General features: G+C 42.6%; 1 protein-coding gene across 1 annotated transcript in view; it reads left to right on the forward strand.

The window, feature by feature from the left end:
- The window catches only part of LOC142254194 (carbohydrate sulfotransferase 4-like), a 22,137-nt gene extending 3,000 nt beyond the window's left edge, over positions 1-19,137 (forward strand). Inside the window, 2 exon segments of the mRNA XM_075325175.1 lie at positions 17,638-18,789; positions 18,792-19,137. Of these exon segments, the coding sequence (XP_075181290.1) occupies positions 17,652-18,789; positions 18,792-18,826 (1,173 nt within the window). The 5' untranslated portion in view covers positions 17,638-17,651 and the 3' untranslated portion in view covers positions 18,827-19,137.
- The last annotated feature ends 1,094 nt before the right edge of the window (positions 19,138-20,231 follow it).

The raw sequence follows: 20,231 nt of genomic DNA on the forward strand, positions 1-20,231 counted from the left end.
TATCAGAATACAAGGTTTCCCAGCAGAACATCGCCCATCACTCTGCTCTCATAGTGCGTCCTGGTGCCATCTCTTCCCTAGGGGACACTACCCGGTCCGTCCACATGAAGGAAATGAAGATCTCCATCAACCCAAACCAGCTCCTTCCATTGCTCCCAGTTGTTCATTTTATGGCCACTTTTGGTGGAGTCATCATGGGCACTGTCAATGGTCCTTGGTTACACATCCTCATGCACAATGATGCGTGATCGGATATACCTTTCTATCATTGCCGGCTTGTAATTTTTGCTATAGATGCTCTCCTGTGGGTTCGGTGTAGATCAGCTAGTCTTCGTTAACCACTCGCGTCAAAGAGCCATCGACCCTGTTGTCGGTTTTCCTTCCTTGGACCAATTTTTCTGAAAACAATTGTACAAATGCAATAACTTGTAACATGAAATCAGGACATAGCATGGTGCAGTGTTGAACAAGGCTGCGTGGACTAGAAACGGAGCGGAAGAAGGATCATGTCTAGAGATGAACAAACCCGTTGAAGTTCGATTCGGCGGGATCAGCCGGACTTTAGATAAGGTTTGGTTTAGGACCCGGACATGACCTGAACCCCAAAGGAAGTCACTACTTGGGCACATGCAGTCACCCGGAGGTGGGTGGGTGATGTTTTTCCATCTTTTTTCTTTGGTGCACACTACATCTGATCACGTGAGCCAACACTACAAACGGCTCGCACTGGACTGAGCACCGAGCGTTCCCGAGCACAGTGATGCAGTTCATATGTAATGAACCCGAACTCTATGTTTTTGTAGTCTGCGCTTTGTACGAGCACCAAACCACGGGTTCGCTCATCTCTAATCAGTAACTCATAAATTAGAGGTCAACTTTTGATAGGTACTCCCAAAGACCTTCAGTTACCAAGATATCAAAAGATGGCCATTGCCAATATTTCTCAGATCCTTAGGGTGCATGATAATCAGGAACAATCATTCCCTGTTTCCCGATAATCAGCCTGACGATCACCCAACAAGAACGCTCGTTCAATGGGTGTAATGATCTTTTGGCTTGCTTTAAAAAAATCATCAATCTCGGCAGCACATTGTGCCGAGAACGATGACAGTCTATGTGCACATTATGGTCTATACCAGATCATTCTGTGCATATGGGAGATGTGATGTACCCTATCGGTGGTTGTTTCATGCGGCCAGTGGCCACCGTGAACCCACCTTAATGTTTGCACGTTTTTTTCTAGCTTCTAACACATCAAGGACTGAATGCACACTTGATACCTAAAGCCCTGGAAAAGTGTCATCACTAGATTATCATGTCACCTGGTTTTCTGTGCCATATCCAGTATCAGATCTCACATAACCCTTTTGGGAATTAACTTAGTGCAACATTGGACTTGCGAATCTTTCCCTTCCCCAACATTATCTGTTAGGGGAGAGTTGGTTATTAGATCCCTTCTCGAAAACAGCTACATTTACACAACGCCTGTGGGAGCTTTATTTGTTTTACCCTGTAGATAGAGCGACTTTCCTGGAGCTGTTCTTCTGGAAGAAAGTTCTCTTCTATTGTTTATTGCCATTATCTGATATCGCGGATCACTGAACTCCATTGTTAGCAGATGGGATTGTGGTCCACAGGTGTTCTACAGGGGCAATAAATACATAAACTTGTAATTTTAACAATGAGTTAAGGGGATCGCAAACCTTGTTTTTTTTACGGCTGTCAGCTCGGTTTCCAGCCATGAGAACTTGATGGATGAATGCTCTACAGGAAGATCGATCTTCTGCAGCCTAGACAAGTCCACCAGGATTTTCTCTGTCTAGATAGGTCCACCAGGATTTTTTGAACCTAGACAGGTCCACCAGGATCTTCTTCCCCTAGATAGGTCCAACAGGATCTTCTCCACCTAGATAGGTCCACCAAGATCTTCTCCGCCTAGATAGGTCCACCAGAATCTTCTCCGCCTAAATAGGTCCAACTGGATCTTCTCCACCTAGATAGGTCCACCAGGATCTTCTCCGCCTAGATAGGTCCAACAGGATCTTCGCCACCTAGATAGATCCAACAGGATCTTCTCCACCTAGATAGGTCTACCAGGATCTTCTTTGCCTAGATAGGTACACCAGGATCTTCTCCGCCTAGATAGGTCCACCAGTATCTTCTCTGCCTAGATTGGTCCACCAGGATCTTCTCCGCCTAGATTGGTCCACCAGGACCTTCTCCGCCTAGATTGGTCCACCAGGATCTTCTAAGTTGTTGTCTTGATAGTATCAAGCCATCGGGTTGCTGGTCTTCTTCTTCGCCTTGATAGCTAAGCAAAAATTCTCCATAAGGTGAGGAAGATTTTCTTTTGGAATGAAAAGTTGAAATCCAATTTCTCAACCTCCGCCATTGTACTGCAACACAATAGATGGTTGATGGTTGGAGTGAAATTTACAGGCTTGCTAGCTTTTACCCCTTTAGTTCTACTGATTGGTGCTTAAATACCCCTTCCTTCCTTCCTGGTGCTTGTGATATTTTCAGTTCATTCAAGCTCTGGTTGCAAGCAGATGGCTTGTATTCCTCTGTGGTATTGTTGCTGAAAAGTTTGCTGACGTTCTACCTGTGTTCATGCTTTTTCCTCGTGTGTCCTCCTTGTGTTTTCTCTAGTGTTTAGTGAGGTTGACAAAGAGCTCATCCCATCTATTCCCTATTTAGGGCCCAGCACTAGAGATACCTAGGGTCAGGTATCCGGCTCGGCATATAGGTGCGGAACCTACTTAGGGTGGTGAGGGACCCCAGAAACCAGCAGTAGGTTTGGCCAGGGGTCACCATCTTCCCTTTCCCTAGACACAGGGTTTCCCTTCCCTTTCGCCGTTCTCTTTGTACTTCACTGTACCTAGTGTGACAGTACCTCCGTACTGAAACTGCAGGAGCTCAGTGAAAGCGTCCATGCACAGACAGCATCAGTGTGGTCCTGATCACCTTTACTCTCTCCTGTCTACAGCAACTGCAGACAAGAGAGAGCGGATATTAAAAGCTAAGTGAAAGAACAAAGGATGCTAATTTGGATCCGAAAAGATGCACTGTGCCCTTGGTTACGGCAAGGCTGCAAAAAGGACCCATCAATTGCCTATGTAATACATATATATATATATATATATATATATATGTATGTATATGTATATGCGCACCGTATATATATATATATAAAAAAAATAATATATATATATATATTACTTTGAATGTAAAAATGAAGTAGTGAGAAATCTATATTGCATTTATGATATTTATAGAGGGCTAAGTCCCCTATTTGACTGGATAGGTGGTTTACTTTGTCAGTAGTACAATACATATGGACATATATAATATAAAATATATTATATATAAATTATTACGGTATATATAAATATTTTTGTATATATATATATATATATATATATATATAAATAAAAAAGTGTGTATGTATATATATATATATATATATATTATTATTATTAAGGCAAATTAATTCTAGCTTTAGTTACATGTCTGAAATAACTGCATCTGACCTGTTTGTAAAATTCTTATTGTTTACACTGATCATACTAAAAGGAAATGATGCATCACAGGTAAATATGTAACAGATGCTAAGGAGGAGCGGAATCAAAAAGTATCTACCATGCAAATACAATGTGTTAAGGTGAGGTGTCATAAAATAGGGAAAAGGGCTTGATAAGGAAGAGGAACCATCATTCTCCTTTTGAGTGGAAGATAAGATAAGGTGTCTCCAAGCAGAGGGTGCAGAAAGCTGTAGTGACCCAAGCATGGATCATAAGGGGGAACTTACTATAAGGGAGGACACTGTAGACGGAAACCTGAGTGTGCGGATCATCTGGTAACTGTGACATCCTAGGACTCGAAGAAATGCTAAGATCAAGAGAGGAAACAATAATTTGATGATAGAAGAAGGTAAGATAAGGTGTCTCCAAGCAGGGGGTGCACAAAGCATGGGTCATAAGGGGGAACTTACTATAAGGGAGGACACTGTAGATGGAGACCTGGGTGTGCGGAACATCCAGTAACTATAACATAAAAGCAGGTAAGATAAGGTGTCTCCAAGCAGGGGATGTAGAAGGCTGTAGTGACCCAAGCATGGGTCATAAGGGGGAACTTACTATAAGGGAGGACACTGTAGACGTAGACCTGAATGTGCGGAACATCTGGTAACTATAACATCCTAGGACTGGAAGAAATGATAAGATCAAGAGAGGAAACAATAAGCATGTACCATGCAAATACAATACATTAAGGTTAGGTGTCATAAAGTAGTGAAAAAGAGCTTGATAAGGACTAGGAACCATCATTCTCATTCTGCCTGGAAGGGTCGAAGCCAATCTGATTATACAAGAAGGTAAGACAAGTTGTGTACAAGCAGTGGGCACAGAAAGCTGTAGTGACCCAAACATGGATCATAAGGGGGAACTTACAATAAGGGAGGACACTGTACATGGAGACCTGGGTGTTGGTAGCGTCTGGTAACTATACCATCATAGGACTGGAAGAAATAATAAGATTAGGAGAGGAAACAATAAGTATCTACCATTCAAATACAATACGTTAACGTGAGGAGTCATAAAATAGTTAAAAGGGCTTGATAAGGACAAGGAACCATCTTTCTCCTTCTGTGTGGAAGATTGGAAGCCAATGTGATGATAGATGAAGGTAAGATAAGGTGTCTTTCAAGCAGGGGGTGCAGAAGGCTGTAGTGACTCAAGAATGGGTCATAAGGGGGAACTTACTATAAGGGAGGACACTGTAGATGGCGACCTGGGTGTACGGAGCATCCAGTAACAACATAAAAGCAGGTAAGATAAGGTGTCTCCAAGCAGGGGGTGCAGAAGGCTGTAGTGACTCAAGAATAGGTCATAAGGGGGAACTTACTATAAGGGAGGACCCTGTAGATGGCGACCTGGGTGTACGGAGCATCCAGTAACTATAACATAAAAGCAGGAAAGATAAGGTGTCTCCAAGCAGGGGGTGCAGAAGGCTGTAGTGACTCAAGAATGGGTCATAAGGGGGAACTAACTATAAGGGAGGACACTGTAGATGGAGACCTGGGTGTACGGAGCATCCAGTAACTATAACATAAAAGCAGGTAAGATAAGGTGTCTCCAAGCAGGGGGTGCAGAAATCTGTAGTGAACCAAGCATGGGTCAGAAGGGGGAACTTACTATAAGGGAGGACACTGTAAACGGAGACCTGGGTGTACGGAGCATCCAGTAACTATAACATAAAAGCAGGAAAGATAAGGTGTCTCCAAGCAGGGGGTGCAGAAGGCTGTAGTGACTCAAGAATGGGTCATAAGGGGGAACTAACTATAAGGGAGGACACTGTAGATGGAGACCTGGGTGTACGGAGCATCCAGTAACTATAACATAAAAGCAGGTAAGATAAGGTGTCTCCAAGCAGGGGGTGCAGAAGGCTGTAGTGACTCAAGAATGGGTCATAAGGGGGAACTAACTATAAGGGAGGACACTGTAGACGGAGACCTGGGTGTACGGAGCATCCAGTAACTATAACATAAAAGCAGGAAAGATAAGGTGTCTCCAAGCAGGGGGTGCAGAAGGCTGTAGTGACCCAAGCATGGGTCATAAGGGGGAACTTACTATAAGGGATGACACTGTAGACGGCGACCTGGGTGTACGGAGCATCCAGTAACTATAACATAAACGCAGGTTAGATAAGGTGTCTCCAAGCAGGGGGTGCAGAAATCTGTAGTGAACCAAGCATGGGTCATAAGGGGGAACTTACTATAAGGGATGACACTGTAGACGGAGACCTGGGTGTGGTAACTATAACATCATAGGACTGGAAAAAAGTATAAGATCAGGAGTATATCTAGTTTACAAGTTAGCCTTTACCACCAATGACTTTGGTATTTCTTTTTTTTTTTTCGCTTTTCCATCTTCTCCCAGGAGAACTTTTTTTTTAGATTTTTTTTCCATCAATATAGCCGTATAAGGTTATTTTTTTAGAGGGTGGAGGACAAGTTGTAGTTCTGATTAACACTATTTATTTTATTATTATTATTTATTTTATTATTATATTTTTTACCATATAATGTACTGAAAAGCAAGAAAAAAATTCCTAGTGTAGTGAAATTGAGGAAAAAAAATAAATAATGCAATTCTGCAATTGTATTTTTTATGGGGGGAGGGAGGGGTGCTGTTATTACGATGTTCATTGCGCAGTAAAAATGACCTAATTGTCCAGGTCAGTACGATTATGGTGCTGCCTGACATCTATAGGTGAAAAAGAAAATGTATATTTGTTTATGTCGCCTTTTCTGAGATCCGTCAGATTTTTTACATTTTTCTATCAATAAACCTGTGCAAGGGCTAAAGTTTTTAATGCTATTAAACAGCAGCAATCAGAGCGCATTCTGGCCGCTGCTGTTAGAGGAAAACGACGGCTGTGCGCTCTCCTCACTTCTTTTTTTCTTATCTTAAATTGAATGTGTCATTAGAATAGCTTAAATCAGGGTTTTTTGTTTTTTTTTTCATATGTGTGCCATTAGAAAAAACAATCTAAAATCTTGCAGGTATCACATAGGCTTTTTTTAGACTAAGTTCCTGATGTTTCAGGAAACTGCAAATGTACATTAGGAGCAATGACTATCTTTTGTACTGAAGCATCTAATGAGCGTGTGCAAAGGGAAGGGGAACAGAGGGAGCTGTGATATCTCTTATTGTGTTATCAGCTGTGTATGTGTTGTCAGTCATTATACAGCAGGGGGAGGAAGTGAGCTGTGACCATCTATTGCAAATGGTGAATCCTGTGTTATCAGTCATCGTACAGGAGGCGGAGGAGGTGAGCTGTGAATCGTGGATCCTGTGTTATCTACTGTATAGAGAGGTGTTATCAGTCATTGTACAGGAGGCGGAGGAGGTGAGCTGTGACATCACCTATTGTTAATGGTGGATCATGTGTTATTTACTGTATATAAAGGTGTTATCAGTAATTGTATAGGAGGAGGTGGAGGTGAGCTGTGAATCGTGGGTCCTGTGTTATGTACTGTATGGAGAGGTGTTCTCAGTCATTATACAGGAGGCGGAGGAGGTGAGCCGTGACATCACCTATTGTGAATGGTGGATCCTGTGTTATTTACTGTACAGTGCCTACAAGTAGTATTCAACCCCCTGCAGATTTAGCAGGTTTGATAAGATGCAAATAAGTTAGAGCCTGCAAACTTCAAACAAGAGCAGGATTTATTAACAGATGCATAAATCTTACAAACCAACAAGTTATGTTGCTCAGTTAAATTTTAATACATTTTCAACATAAAAGTGTGGATCAATTATTATTCAACCCCTAGGTTTAATATTTTGTGGAATAACCCTTGTTTACAATTACAGCTAATAATCGTCTTTTATAAGACCTGATCAGGCCGGCACAGCTCTCTGGAGTTATCTTGGCCCACTCCTCCATGCAGATCTTCTCCAAGTTATCTAGGTTCTTTGGGTGTCTCATGTGGACTTTAATCTTGAGCTCCTTCCACAAGTTTTCAATTGGGTTAAGGTCAGGAGACTGACTAGGCCACTGCAACACCTTGATTTTTTTCCCTCTTGACCCAGGCCTTGGTTTTCTTGGCTGTGTGCTTTGGGTCGTTGTCTTGTTGGAAGATGAAATGACGACCCATCTTAAGATCCTTGATGGAGGAGCGGAGGTTCTTGGCCAAAATCTCCAGGTAGGCCGTGCTATCCATCTTCCCATGGATGCAGACCAGATGGCCAGGCCCCTTGGCTGAGAAACAGACCCACAGCCTGATGCTGCCACCACCATGCTTGACTGTAAGGATGGTATTCTTGGGGTCGTATGCAGTGCCATCCAGTCTCCAAACGTCACGTGTGTGGTTGGCACCAAAGATCTCGATCTTGGTCTCATCAGACCAGAGAGCCTTGAACCAGTCTGTCTCAGAGTCCTCCAAGTGATCATGAGCAAACTGTAGACAAGCCTTGACATGATGCTTTGAAAGTAAAGGTACCTTACGGGCTCGTCTGGAACGGAGACCATTGCGGTGGAGTACGTTACTTATGGTATTGACTGAAACCAATGTCCCCACTGCCATGAGATCTTCCCGGAGCTCCTTCCTTGTTGTCCTTGGGTTAGCCTTGACTCTTCGGACAAGCCTGGCCTCGGCACGGGTGGAAACTTTCAAAGGGTGTCCAGGCCGTGGAAGGCTAACAGTAGTTCCATAAGCCTTCCACTTCCGGATGATGCTCCCAACAGTGGAGACAGGTAGGCCCAACCCCTTGGAAAGGGTTTTGTACCCCTTGCCAGCCTTGTGACCCTCCACGATCTTGTCTCTGATGGCCTTGGAATGCTCCTTTGTCTTTCCCATGTTGACCATGTATGAGTGCTGTTCACAAGTTTGGGGAGGGTCTTAATTAGTCAGAATAGGCTGGAAAAAGAGATAATTAATCCAAACATGTGAAGCTCATTGTTCTTTGTGCCTGAAATACTTCTTAATACTTTAGGGGAACCAAACAGAATTCTCGTGGTTTGAGGGGTTGAATAATAAATGACCCTCTGAATAAACTTTTCACAATTTAAAAAAAAAAGAAAAAAAGAAATAACATTCTTTTTTGCTGCATTTCACACTTCCAGGCTGATCTACAGTCCAAATGTCACAATGCCAAGTTATTCCGAATGTGTAAACCTGCTAAATCTGCAGGGGGTTGAATACTACTTGTAGGCACTGTATATAGAGGTGTTATCAGTAATTGTACAGGAGGAGGTGAGCTGTGAATCATGTTATTTACTGTATATAGAGGTGTTATCAGTCATTGTACAGGAGGAGAGGATGTGTACTACAGTGTAACCCAACTCCAGTCCTCAAGGCCCACCAACTGTGCGTGTTTTCAGGATTTTCTTACTATTCCACAGGTGATAATTTAATTACCTGCACAGGTGATTATTCCAACACCTGTACAATGCTAAGGAAACCCTGAAAACAGGCACTGTTGGTGGGTCTTGAGGACTGGAGTTTGAAAGCACTGATATACTATATATAGAGGTGTTATCAGTCATTGTACAGGAGGAGGAGGTGAGCTGTGACATTACCCATTGTGAATGGTAGATCATGTGTTATCTACTGTATATAGAGATATTATCAGTCATTGCACAGGTGACGGAGGAGGTGACCTGTGACATCACCTATTGTGAATGGTGGATCCTGTTATCTACTGTATATAGAGGTGTTATCAGTCATTGTACAGGAGGAGGAAGAGGTGAGCTGTGACATCACCTATTGTGAATTGTGGATCTTGTGTTATCTACTGTATATAAAAGGTATTATCAGTCATTGTACAGGTGACGGAGGAGGTGACCTGTGATATCATCTATTGTGAATGATGGATCCTGTGTTATCTACTGTATATAGAGGTGTTATCACTCATAGTACAAGAGGGGAAGGAGGTGAGCTATGTCATTATCTATTGTGAATGGTGGATCCTGTATCCTGTGTAATGAGCTGTATATAGAGGTGTTAACAGTCATTGTAATCCTGACTGTCATGATAAAGAAACCTCTGTAAACTCTACCAGAAAGGACAGGAAGTAGGAGCCTATAAAAGCCTGAGCGGCCACTTGTAAGATAATTTTGTTTTCCATTACAGTTATGCAGTGACTACTGGCGTCCCGCCATATATAAGGGGACTCTCTGCGAGTGCCACAACACACAAGGTAGACCGAGAACACAATACCATGGTGGGCCCTGGAACTATATAAACTGAAAGCTGCACACCAAATTTAGAGAACTATGAACAAGCAAAACTGCTATATATACATAAGGAATGAAAAATACAATTAGCCATATGAAAAAATTGAAAAAATTAAACGTGACATTGGATAACTGAGGATTAATTGAAAAAAAGAGATATTTAGCTAATGTATTGATCAATTCGTTACTGCCCCATAACCAACTTCACGGTAATCTCTTAATTATGGGGTCCCTAACCAAATGTTACCTCTATGTGCGGTTACAACCTGCTTGGGTGTATGGGAAATAACAGAGAGTGGTGGATATAGGTGATAATGCCGCGCCACAGATCACTTCAGGAACAGTAAGATTAACGTATCTTTATTGGCATAGGTCTACGCGTTTCAGGAGCTCCGCTCCCTTCCTCAGGACCGTACAGAAACAAGAAACATCAAATCTAAAATGGTGTCTGCTGACATACAATAAATAGCCCCATTGACGTCATGGGGGCCATCCCTCATGAAAAAAATGAGCGGGAAGAGCACGTTGTAACTAAAAAACATGACATCATCTGAAGCATATGTATATACACATTAAAAACACTGTGCGTATAAAACATTAGAGGTATGAAACATGACAAATGAATAGAAATGTGGACCATAATGTATATGAAAACCTCTACATAAAATCGTAGATACAGAAACTATGTTAAGAAAAATGAGCCCTAAAAACCCAAGAATAAAATCAATAAAAATGGTGTACAAATCGGATAAATATGTGTGAAATTTTTTGTGTGCTAATAATATATCACCATGTAACCCGGGGCAAGAACCCCCTCAGCTGAATAAAAAAACAGAGAAGAGCAAGAGAAGCACCCACCATGAGCCATTGTAGCCAAACGGCAAGAATACAAAGTATATTATTCATCAAGTGATTAGAATCTGTGGATATGGTAGAAAAACCCCTTTACTGGGCTGTGAAAAAACTAATAGATGCATGCTGTATACACAAACGAGTGAACTAAAAGAGAAAATACTGCAGGCTATTGCCTCCTGACTACAGTTCACAGGAGTTCAACAGCGTGGGAGAAAAAAAAAAAAAAAATTACACAGCGCCTGCGCCTGGCAGCCGGCAGGTCAAAGAAGTTCAACACCGTGGGAAAAAGACAGGAGCGCATGCGTAACTTCCAAATCCAGACCCAAGTGTAAATGCAAATGTAAAGGAGCCTACGGACGGCTAAGGAAGTGATTTACAAGAAGTAAGCAACAAAGGTATAACGCAATATAAACATATAACTAGATAACCCACATTAAGCCCGTATCAGAGGGCGCGATCCGAACCAGCATAAATATCCATATGTCTGTGTGGTTTCTAAGCAGGACCTGACCATGGACATACCGCTAGTCCAGATGGCCAGATTCACGAACCACACACCAATTATGTATATAGGAAAAACAATATATATCTATAAAATATACACGCAGACACAGACCATACAGAAATAGATAAAATCCAATAGATATAAGAGAATATAAAATAAAAAAATAAAACAATAGCCTATGCATTATCACTAATAAATATAAATGGAAGGATAAAACCAGAAAAAAACATACCATAAGGAATAATAAATATAGAAACTAATGTAACCCTAATGATGAAACAAATCTGTAATTTCATTAAGGCCGCGTGGTTTGAGGGTGTTAAGCCTATAGATCCAGAATGTCTCTTTTTTATTTAGTACCCTCACTCTATCAGGAACATGTGGAGGAATTTGTTCTATGGGAATGACTTTAAGTCTTATTTTCTTCCCATGTACTAAGGTAGTATGGCGTGACAGACCGTGGAGCATAAAACCCACCTTAATGTTGTGCCTATGGGAGTTTATGCGGTTGTGTAGTGATTGTGTCGTCCTCCCCACATAACGTTTTCCACAATCACATTCGATCAAATAGATAACAAACTCGGACTGACAGGTGAGAAAACCCTTTATTATACAGTCCTTGTCGTCCGGGGTGGGGCCAAAAAACACTCTCCCATGTTGAATATTGTTGCAACACTTACAATTCTTGGTACCACATCTGAAAGCTCCCATAGCATTATTGTTTATAGCCGGGAAGAACTGGTTTCTAAGTCTACTTGGGGCTAGTTGGTTCCTCAAATTGGAGGCCCTACGGAACGTAATGCCCGGGTATAAGGGTAATACTTCCTTAAGATAGGGATCATTAAGTAATATGGGCCAATGTTTTCTTAGAATACTCCTAACCAATTCACCATCACAACTAAAAGTGGTGAGAAAATTAGCATTAAATCTGTCATTACCTCGATCCACATCCTTCACTGAGCCAATCTTACAAATAAGATCGGTCTGACTGAGAACCTTGTTAGCCCGATAGGCATTCTTGATAGTGGCCAGGGGATATTTCTTTTCTAAAAATCTCTCTCTCAAGACGGAAGCTTGGTTATTAAAATCTTTATCCAAAGTGCAGTTCCTTCTAATCCTTTGGTATTGATTATAGGGTATATTACGTAGCCATTTATCATAATGGTTGCTAGTGAAATTAATATATCCATTGCTATCAACTTTTTTGAAAAACGTCTTAGTATAGATAGCCTCTTTATCATGCATAATAGACAGGTCAAGAAAATCAATAAAGGTCCGATTAACCGTGGGTGAGAAAACCAAGCCCCAAGAGTTATTTGCTATTTCTTCCAAGAACATAGAACAATCATTATCCACGTCATCCCAAATAATGAATAAATCATCTATATATCTCTTATAGATAATCACATGTTTATAGAATTTAGAAGAGTAAATATAATGTAACTCAAAAAGCCCCATCACTAGATTGGCAAAGGTGGGTGCAGCCTTAGAGCCCATCGCCACTCCGCAACACTGGCGGTATATAAGATCTTGGAAGGAAAAAAAGTTGTTTTTTAAAATAAACGACATACTGTCAAATAAAAAATCTTTCTGTATCGGTGGCAGCCGTTCATCACTCTCTAAAAATTGCTTAAAACATTCCATTCCTAAACAATGCGAGATGTTAGTATACAATGAAGCGATATCTAAAGTAATGAAAAGAAAAGATTCTTTCCACACAACATCTTTCAGGATCTCTATAAGGTGGGGGGAATCCCTGAGGTAACTCCTTAAGTTGGTAACATGTAACCTCATCGTATAATCAACATATGCCGATAGATTTTCTGTAAGGGAGCCTATCCCCGAAATAATAGGTCTACCAGGGGGGTTGACTAAACATTTGTGTATCTTCGGGAGATGGTAATAAAATGCCATGGTAGGATTATTTCTTTCCAGAAATTTATATTCATTTTTATTAAGAATCCCATTCGCAGATGCCCTTTTAATAAGTGCATGATACTCTGTAATAGACTTGTGGTACTCAGTAATATTAACAATCCTATAATGTTCAGTATTGGAAAGCATTCTCATTGCTTCCTTAATGTAACTATCTCTATCCTGTATAACAATCCCCCCCCCTTTATCGGCATTGCGGATGATGAGGTTACAATTATTCTTTAGGGAAAGGAGTGCCTCTTTCTCTTCTCTAGTCAAATTATTCCTATGAGGATTTGTATTTTTATTGTTCATGAGCCGCTTAAAATCCTCCAGGACTAAGTCACTGAAGGTCCGCACATGATGTCCAGCGCTATGTGTAGGGTAAAATTGGGATTTTGCCTTAAAGTCTGTATGAAAAAAATTGTCCGGCGTTGTATCCGTATCGGCAGGAGTAAACTTATTAACTTGAAAATGTCTATTAAGAGTTAATTTTCTAATAAATTTCTGGAAATCAAGAAATAGCTCGAAATCATTAGAAGACTTTGCTGGGCAGAAAGAGAGTCCCTTCTTCAATAACTTGATCTCATACTTCGAGAGGGTGTAGCTAGATAGATTAAAAATGCCACTGGTGTCCTCAGTATCTACATGTTTCTTTTCCCTTTTTTGTTTGAGCCGTTGTCCAGCTCTAGTGCCCCTGTAGCGCTTTTTCTCTTCCCTCCCCTGGGTGTGAGGAAATCCGTTATGGGTACCTGGACATTCCTTACCTGGGGCAAAAAAGGAACACAGGAATTATGCTCTCGGGTATTGTCAATAGTAATTGTCTTAAAGTTGGAACCAACTGTAGGAGAGACCACGGAGGGTATGAAAACCTCATGTTCCTCAGATTCTGAGGAACCAGGAAGAGGTATGTATTCCTCATGTATTGATATACCCATGAGATCGATAAAGTCTTCATCAGGAAGATCGCTATTAGTCGTGGGGGTGTCATGTGTTAACTGGGACTCTCTATTTTTACGTATCCTCTCAATCTGGGATTTCAGAGCATCTAGTTGTCTCCTGGTTTCCTCTAGATCCAGTGAGGGTTTGCTGGAGACCAGAGGTAGAGGGATCTGTTCGATGGACAAAACTTCCATCAAACTAGTGGTAGAAGGAGCAAGGATTTCACTGAAAACCTCATCCGTAGTGTTACCTGCAGATGGGGGCAGAGGTGAGATAATCACCTGCGGCTGGACAACAGGAGAATCCTTGGGAGGATCCCTCGTCTCATCACCTCTCAATGAGGGGCCAGTGTGTTTTTTGTGAAACTTAGTGTTTACAAAACTCCTGTAGCTACCTCGGGATCTGAGTCGCTGATTGCGAGGATTCTTAGGCGGATTAATCGCAACTGGCTCCATAATTTTATTAGGGATCATATCCGATCTATCCCTTTGAAGTTTCTTAGATTTTCGAAGAATCATATCCTGCTCCAGTTGGATTAATTTGGTATTCACATCGGAGTTTATGATTTTAAATTCAGGGTGCAGGTTGAAACTATCAAGTTCATTATACAATTCAGTAATTTTATCCGAAGCAATTGTAGCAATAGTATTACGTTTTTTAAATAAGCATTGCAACATCTCCTGCATACATCTAGATAAAATGTTGTTCCATTCAATAGAGAAAATGGGATCTGCAGGGAAGGGAGAATCATGCCTGATCCTAAGTCCTCTGGGACAAAGTTTTTCATCCATATAAATCTGCAGGAACCGGGCGTCAAGCCCAAACCGTAGCTCCTCTTTAAGCAGATCCTCCAATCTCAAAAAAAGTTTCTTCATGGTGCTAGTGTCCTCCTCCGAATAATTGTTCGGTATGTCACAATCAAAATCCTGAACATCAGGAGTACCTACAGTTTGTTGGATGAGTTTCTCCCTCGACGAGAGCCGATTGTTAAAATAGTCCATATCCTGAAGATCAATACCCTCTGCAGCTAAATCCACCAGAAAAAGGAATCAGGTCCAGCCAGATCCAGACGGTAAACTGTGTATAAGCTGTGGACAAAGAAGCGCAATAGGGTATTACCCCAATAAAATGGGGTGAGGGGGGAGAGTATATACTCACCAGATGGAGTTGTGCAAGTCACAACCCCTTAAACAGCATGTAAATTAACGATCCAGGCAGCAGCCACCCGATGGCAGATAACAGAGAGTGGTGGATATAGGTGATAATGCCGCGCCACAGATCACTTCAGGAACAGTAAGATTAACGTATCTTTATTGGCATAGGTCTACGCGTTTCAGGAGCTCCGCTCCCTTCCTCAGGACCGTACAGAAACAAGAAACATCAAATCTAAAATGGTGTCTGCTGACATACAATAAATAGCCCCATTGACGTCATGGGGGCCATCCCTCATGAAAAAAATGAGCGGGAAGAGCACGTTGTAACTAAAAAACATGACATCATCTGAAGCATATGTATATACACATTAAAAACACTGTGCGTATAAAACATTAGAGGTATGAAACATGACAAATGAATAGAAATGTGGACCATAATGTATATGAAAACCTCTACATAAAATCGTAGATACAGAAACTATGTTAAGAAAAATGAGCCCTAAAAACCCAAGAATAAAATCAATAAAAATGGTGTACAAATCGGATAAATATGTGTGAAATTTTTTGTGTGCTAATAATATATCACCATGTAACCCGGGGCAAGAACCCCCTCAGCTGAATAAAAAAACAGAGAAGAGCAAGAGAAGCACCCACCATGAGCCATTGTAGCCAAACGGCAAGAATACAAAGTATATTATTCATCAAGTGATTAGAATCTGTGGATATGGTAGAAAAACCCCTTTACTGGGCTGTGAAAAAACTAATAGATGCATGCTGTATACACAAACGAGTGAACTAAAAGAGAAAATACTGCAGGCTATTGCCTCCTGACTACAGTTCACAGGAGTTCAACAGCGTGGGAGAAAAAAAAAAAAAAAAAAAATTACACAGCGCCTGCGCCTGGCAGCCGGCAGGTCAAAGAAGTTCAACACCGTGGGAAAAAGACAGGAGCGCATGCGTAACTTCCAAATCCAGACCCAAGTGTAAATGCAAATGTAAAGGAGCCTACGGACGGCTAAGGAAGTGATTTACAAGAAGTAAGCAACAAAGGTATAAAGCAATATAAACATATAACTAGATAACCCACATTAAGCCCGTATCAGAGGGCGCGATCCGAACCAGCATAAATATCCATATGTCTGTGTGGTTTCTAAGCAGGACCTGACCATGGACATACCGCTAGTCCAGATGGCCAGATTCACGAACCACACACCAATTATGTATATAGGAAAAACAATATATATCTATAAAATATACACGCAGACACAGACCATACAGAAATAGATAAAATCCAATAGATATGGGTGTATGGGAAGCCAGTTATGCAATATCACATTTCAATTTTTCACATGGCTAATTGTATTTTTCATTCCTTATGTATTATAAAGCAGTTTTGCTTCTTCATATGTCTCTGAATTTGGTGTGCAGCTTTCACTTCATATAGATTGTGTATTTTTTGGCTAGCACCCTGTTCACATTTACAATGGTGTTCCAGCAGTCTCTTTGATTGTTGGGCCCTGGAACTAGCTAGAGGGGAGTGGGGTCACCTCCCAGCACTCACCTGAGGTTGATCCCTTCACTCCCTAACATCCTTAAGGCGGCGTCACACGGTACGATATATCGGGCGATATGCCGTCGGGGTCACGGATTCCGTGACGCACATCTGGCATCGTTCGAGATATCGTAGCGCGTGACTGTGAACGAGCAAAAATACTCACCTTATCGTTGCTCGTTGACACGTCGTTCATTTTCATGTCGGGTACATTCCTGGATGCAGGTTGTTTGTCGTTGTCAAGGCAGCACACATCGCTACGTGTGACACCCCGGGAACGACGAACAACAGCGTACCTACGTCCCGCCGGCAATGCGGAAGGAAGAAGGTGGGCGGGATGTTACATCCCGCTCATCTCCGCCCCTCCGTTTCTATTGGGCGGCTGCTGTGTGACGTTGATGTGACACCGAGCGAATCGCCCCCTTCAGGAAGTGGATGTTCACCGGTTACAGCGACGTCGTTCTGGATGTAAGTACGTGTGACGGGGGTTTAACGACTTTGTGCGCCACGGGCAACCAATTGCCCGTGACGCATAAACTACGGGGACGGGTGCGATCGCTTATGCGATCGCACGATATATTGTCCCGTGTGACGGGGCCTTTAGACATGTCCTATCCCTATACGCCGATCACGTGCTTAGGCCCTCACTAGTGCTAATGACATAAGAAGACAACACAAACACTAATTTCTTGATTCCACAGCGCTTTATAGACATCATCACTGTCCCCATTGGGGCTCACAATCTACTTTTTCTATTAGGATGACTTTGTAGTGTGGGAGCAAATCGGGGAACCTGGAGGAAACCCACGCAAACACAGGGGGAACATATAAAGTTCTTGTACATGCTGTCCTTGGTGGGATTTAAACAATATGTAGTATTTCATCTTTTTGCACGTATTACACTTGTAAAACAATGATGCTATGGTTATTATGCTCCTTATTTAATGCTTTTCTCTTTTGTCCCCTCTGCACAGGGCTCATGTAGACTATGTTGAAGGTCTGTGGATGTAAGTGTTCTCTGCTATTCCTGATAACCGCTCAGACTGTGGTATTCATATGTGTCATGATGGGGCTGCAATACAACAAGACGCCTCCGACGACTAAGAAACCTGAGCGGACGCACATCCTCATCCTTTCTACGTGGAGATCGGGATCTTCCCTCACCGGCCAAATCTTCAGCCAACACCCCGATGTCTTCTACCTGATGGAACCGGCGTGGCACGTGTGGAACAGTTTGCCAGGCCAAAGCGTTAAAGTCTTAAAAATGGCCGTGCGGGACTTGGTTCGTTCCGCCTTCTTGTGCGACATGTCGGTGTTTGACGCCTACATGCCACAGAAAAGGGATAAGTCGACTTTGTTTCAATGGGAGACCAGCCGAGCTTTATGTTCTCCGCCCGCCTGCGATCTTTTTCAGCGTGGCGACATCATATCTCAGACCAGCTGCCGGACGCTTTGTAAGGGGTACCCGTTTGATACCGTTGAAGATTCGTGTAAGACCTACACCCACGTCGTGGTGAAAGAAGTGAGGTTTTTCGATCTGATGAGTCTTTATCCGTTATTCGAAGATCCGTCTCTGAATCTCAAAATCTTGCACTTGGTGCGGGACCCCCGCGCCGTCTTTCAGTCCCGGGATAAAGCCGGTTCGGAGCTTTTTCAAGATAGTCATGTCATTCTCCGGGGGATCCCAAAAGACAAATCCGCCAATAAAAAGAAGGACACATCCTACAAGCTGATGGAAGCGATTTGTCAGAGTCAGGTAGACATTTATCTTTTGGCCACTAATGCCTTGGATAGCCGCTACATGATGGTACGTTACGAAGAAGTGGTACAGGACCCTATAGAGAAGGCGAGGCAGATGTATCTATTCGGTACATTAAACTTTACCCCGAAACTTCAAAACTGGATATACAATATAACCCACGGGAAAGGCCGAGGGAGCAAGTTTGTCATCAACTCCAGAGACGCGGACAATGTCTCCAAAGCGTGGCGCAACATTTTGGACTTTGAAACTGTCGAAAAGATCCAACATGTGTGTGCCGAGGCGATGGAAACTTTTGGGTACAAACTGCTTAAAAGCAAAGAAGAACAAAGTGACTCAACTTACGAAACATTGCTGCCTCTGCCGAAAGAGCCAAGACGTTAGAGAAACCGTCCATTGGATGAATCGTGAAAAGACGCTTTGTAAAAACCCATTGATGAGCTTGTCCATGACTCATCCGGTGAAGAAATATAAAAGGACGTATTAGCCTCTCGGACCACTGCAGCCAATCAGCCGTAGCCTATTCACGCTGACAGAACAGAGACGGCTGCAGCCAATCAGTGGCTGTGACATAACAACTGGGAGAGCAACGTTAGTCCCAGAGATTAGCTAGTGGACATCCCCTTTAAGTAGTAAGCTTATAGACATAAGGACTATGTCAAATAACACAAAATATATACCGAATGTATAATTTAATGTTTGGATGTATATATTAAAAAAAACTCTGATTAATACGGCTGAAGATTCAGCCATGTCCTTTTTCTTCTATCAACTCATTTAGACTTCAGATCAAGAGTCAAGACCTACAACCTAAGATAGATGGATGAAATCCACATGCCGGCTAAACCCTGTGTCAGGCTACCATCAGGGGGAGCTGGAGCCCTGCAGGAAAAGACACTACACAGAGCTGAATTAGCATGGAGGTGGACACACAGTGTGTGCTGGAACACTGCCCTGCAGAGTCAGCCGGAATACAGAGGCCACGGGGCGTGCGGGGGATGGTCAGGCAGGCCAGGTCATACACAGTACGGTGAGAAAGAAGACTGGAGGAACGAGCAAAAGCGGGGGCCAGGTCAGGCCGAGGTCAGTACCAGAGGAAGCAACCGAGTGGGGAGGTAGAAGGGGGAACGACTGTTGTGGGAAGGAAGGAGGTGGGACGGAACACAGACAGAGCACAGGGAAAGGACGGATCAGGAAACACTTACAGGGAACAGCAATCACAGGCAAAGCAGTACTAAGCTTATAGCTGGCGCTGGTTCACCAGAGATGACAGAATTTAAAGCATCTAAGCTCCGGAAGTGAGGCCCAAGAAAAGGCTCTGCAACCTAGCCCTGTGTATGGGGAGGTGCAACCATGACACCGTGCAGACACGCAGAAAGGCTGAATGTCAGCAGTCATCCTCATCTCAGTTTGCCTTAGTAATTAGATTTTATTAAAACGAAAACTATATAAGGATGGAGAAGCTGGAGCTGCTTACTGACACTTTTGTCAGAACAGTTTGAATGCACAAGTTGGAGTCTTAGTTCCTTCTCTGTCTCCCCCTTTTAAGAACCCTTTCCCATTGCGTTCCGATCCTCATACAGTGGCCCTATCAGGGCCCCCGATGGGGCCATTGACTATAATGGTGGAGACGGAGTCACCATGTCCTCTGTCGTGCACCATTTTCGGAAGTATACGCTTTCTGGAGGCGGAAATCAAGATGCAGTCTACTACCTTTGGGTGTCCTTCAATAGGCGTATACTCAAGGAAAATGGTGCACGACAGAGCACAAGGTGACTCCGTCTCCACCATTATAGTCAAGGGCCCCAT

The sequence above is a fragment of the Anomaloglossus baeobatrachus genome, chromosome 10 (genome assembly GCF_048569485.1).
Source record: "Anomaloglossus baeobatrachus isolate aAnoBae1 chromosome 10, aAnoBae1.hap1, whole genome shotgun sequence".
Lineage (NCBI taxonomy): Eukaryota > Metazoa > Chordata > Amphibia > Anura > Aromobatidae > Anomaloglossus > Anomaloglossus baeobatrachus.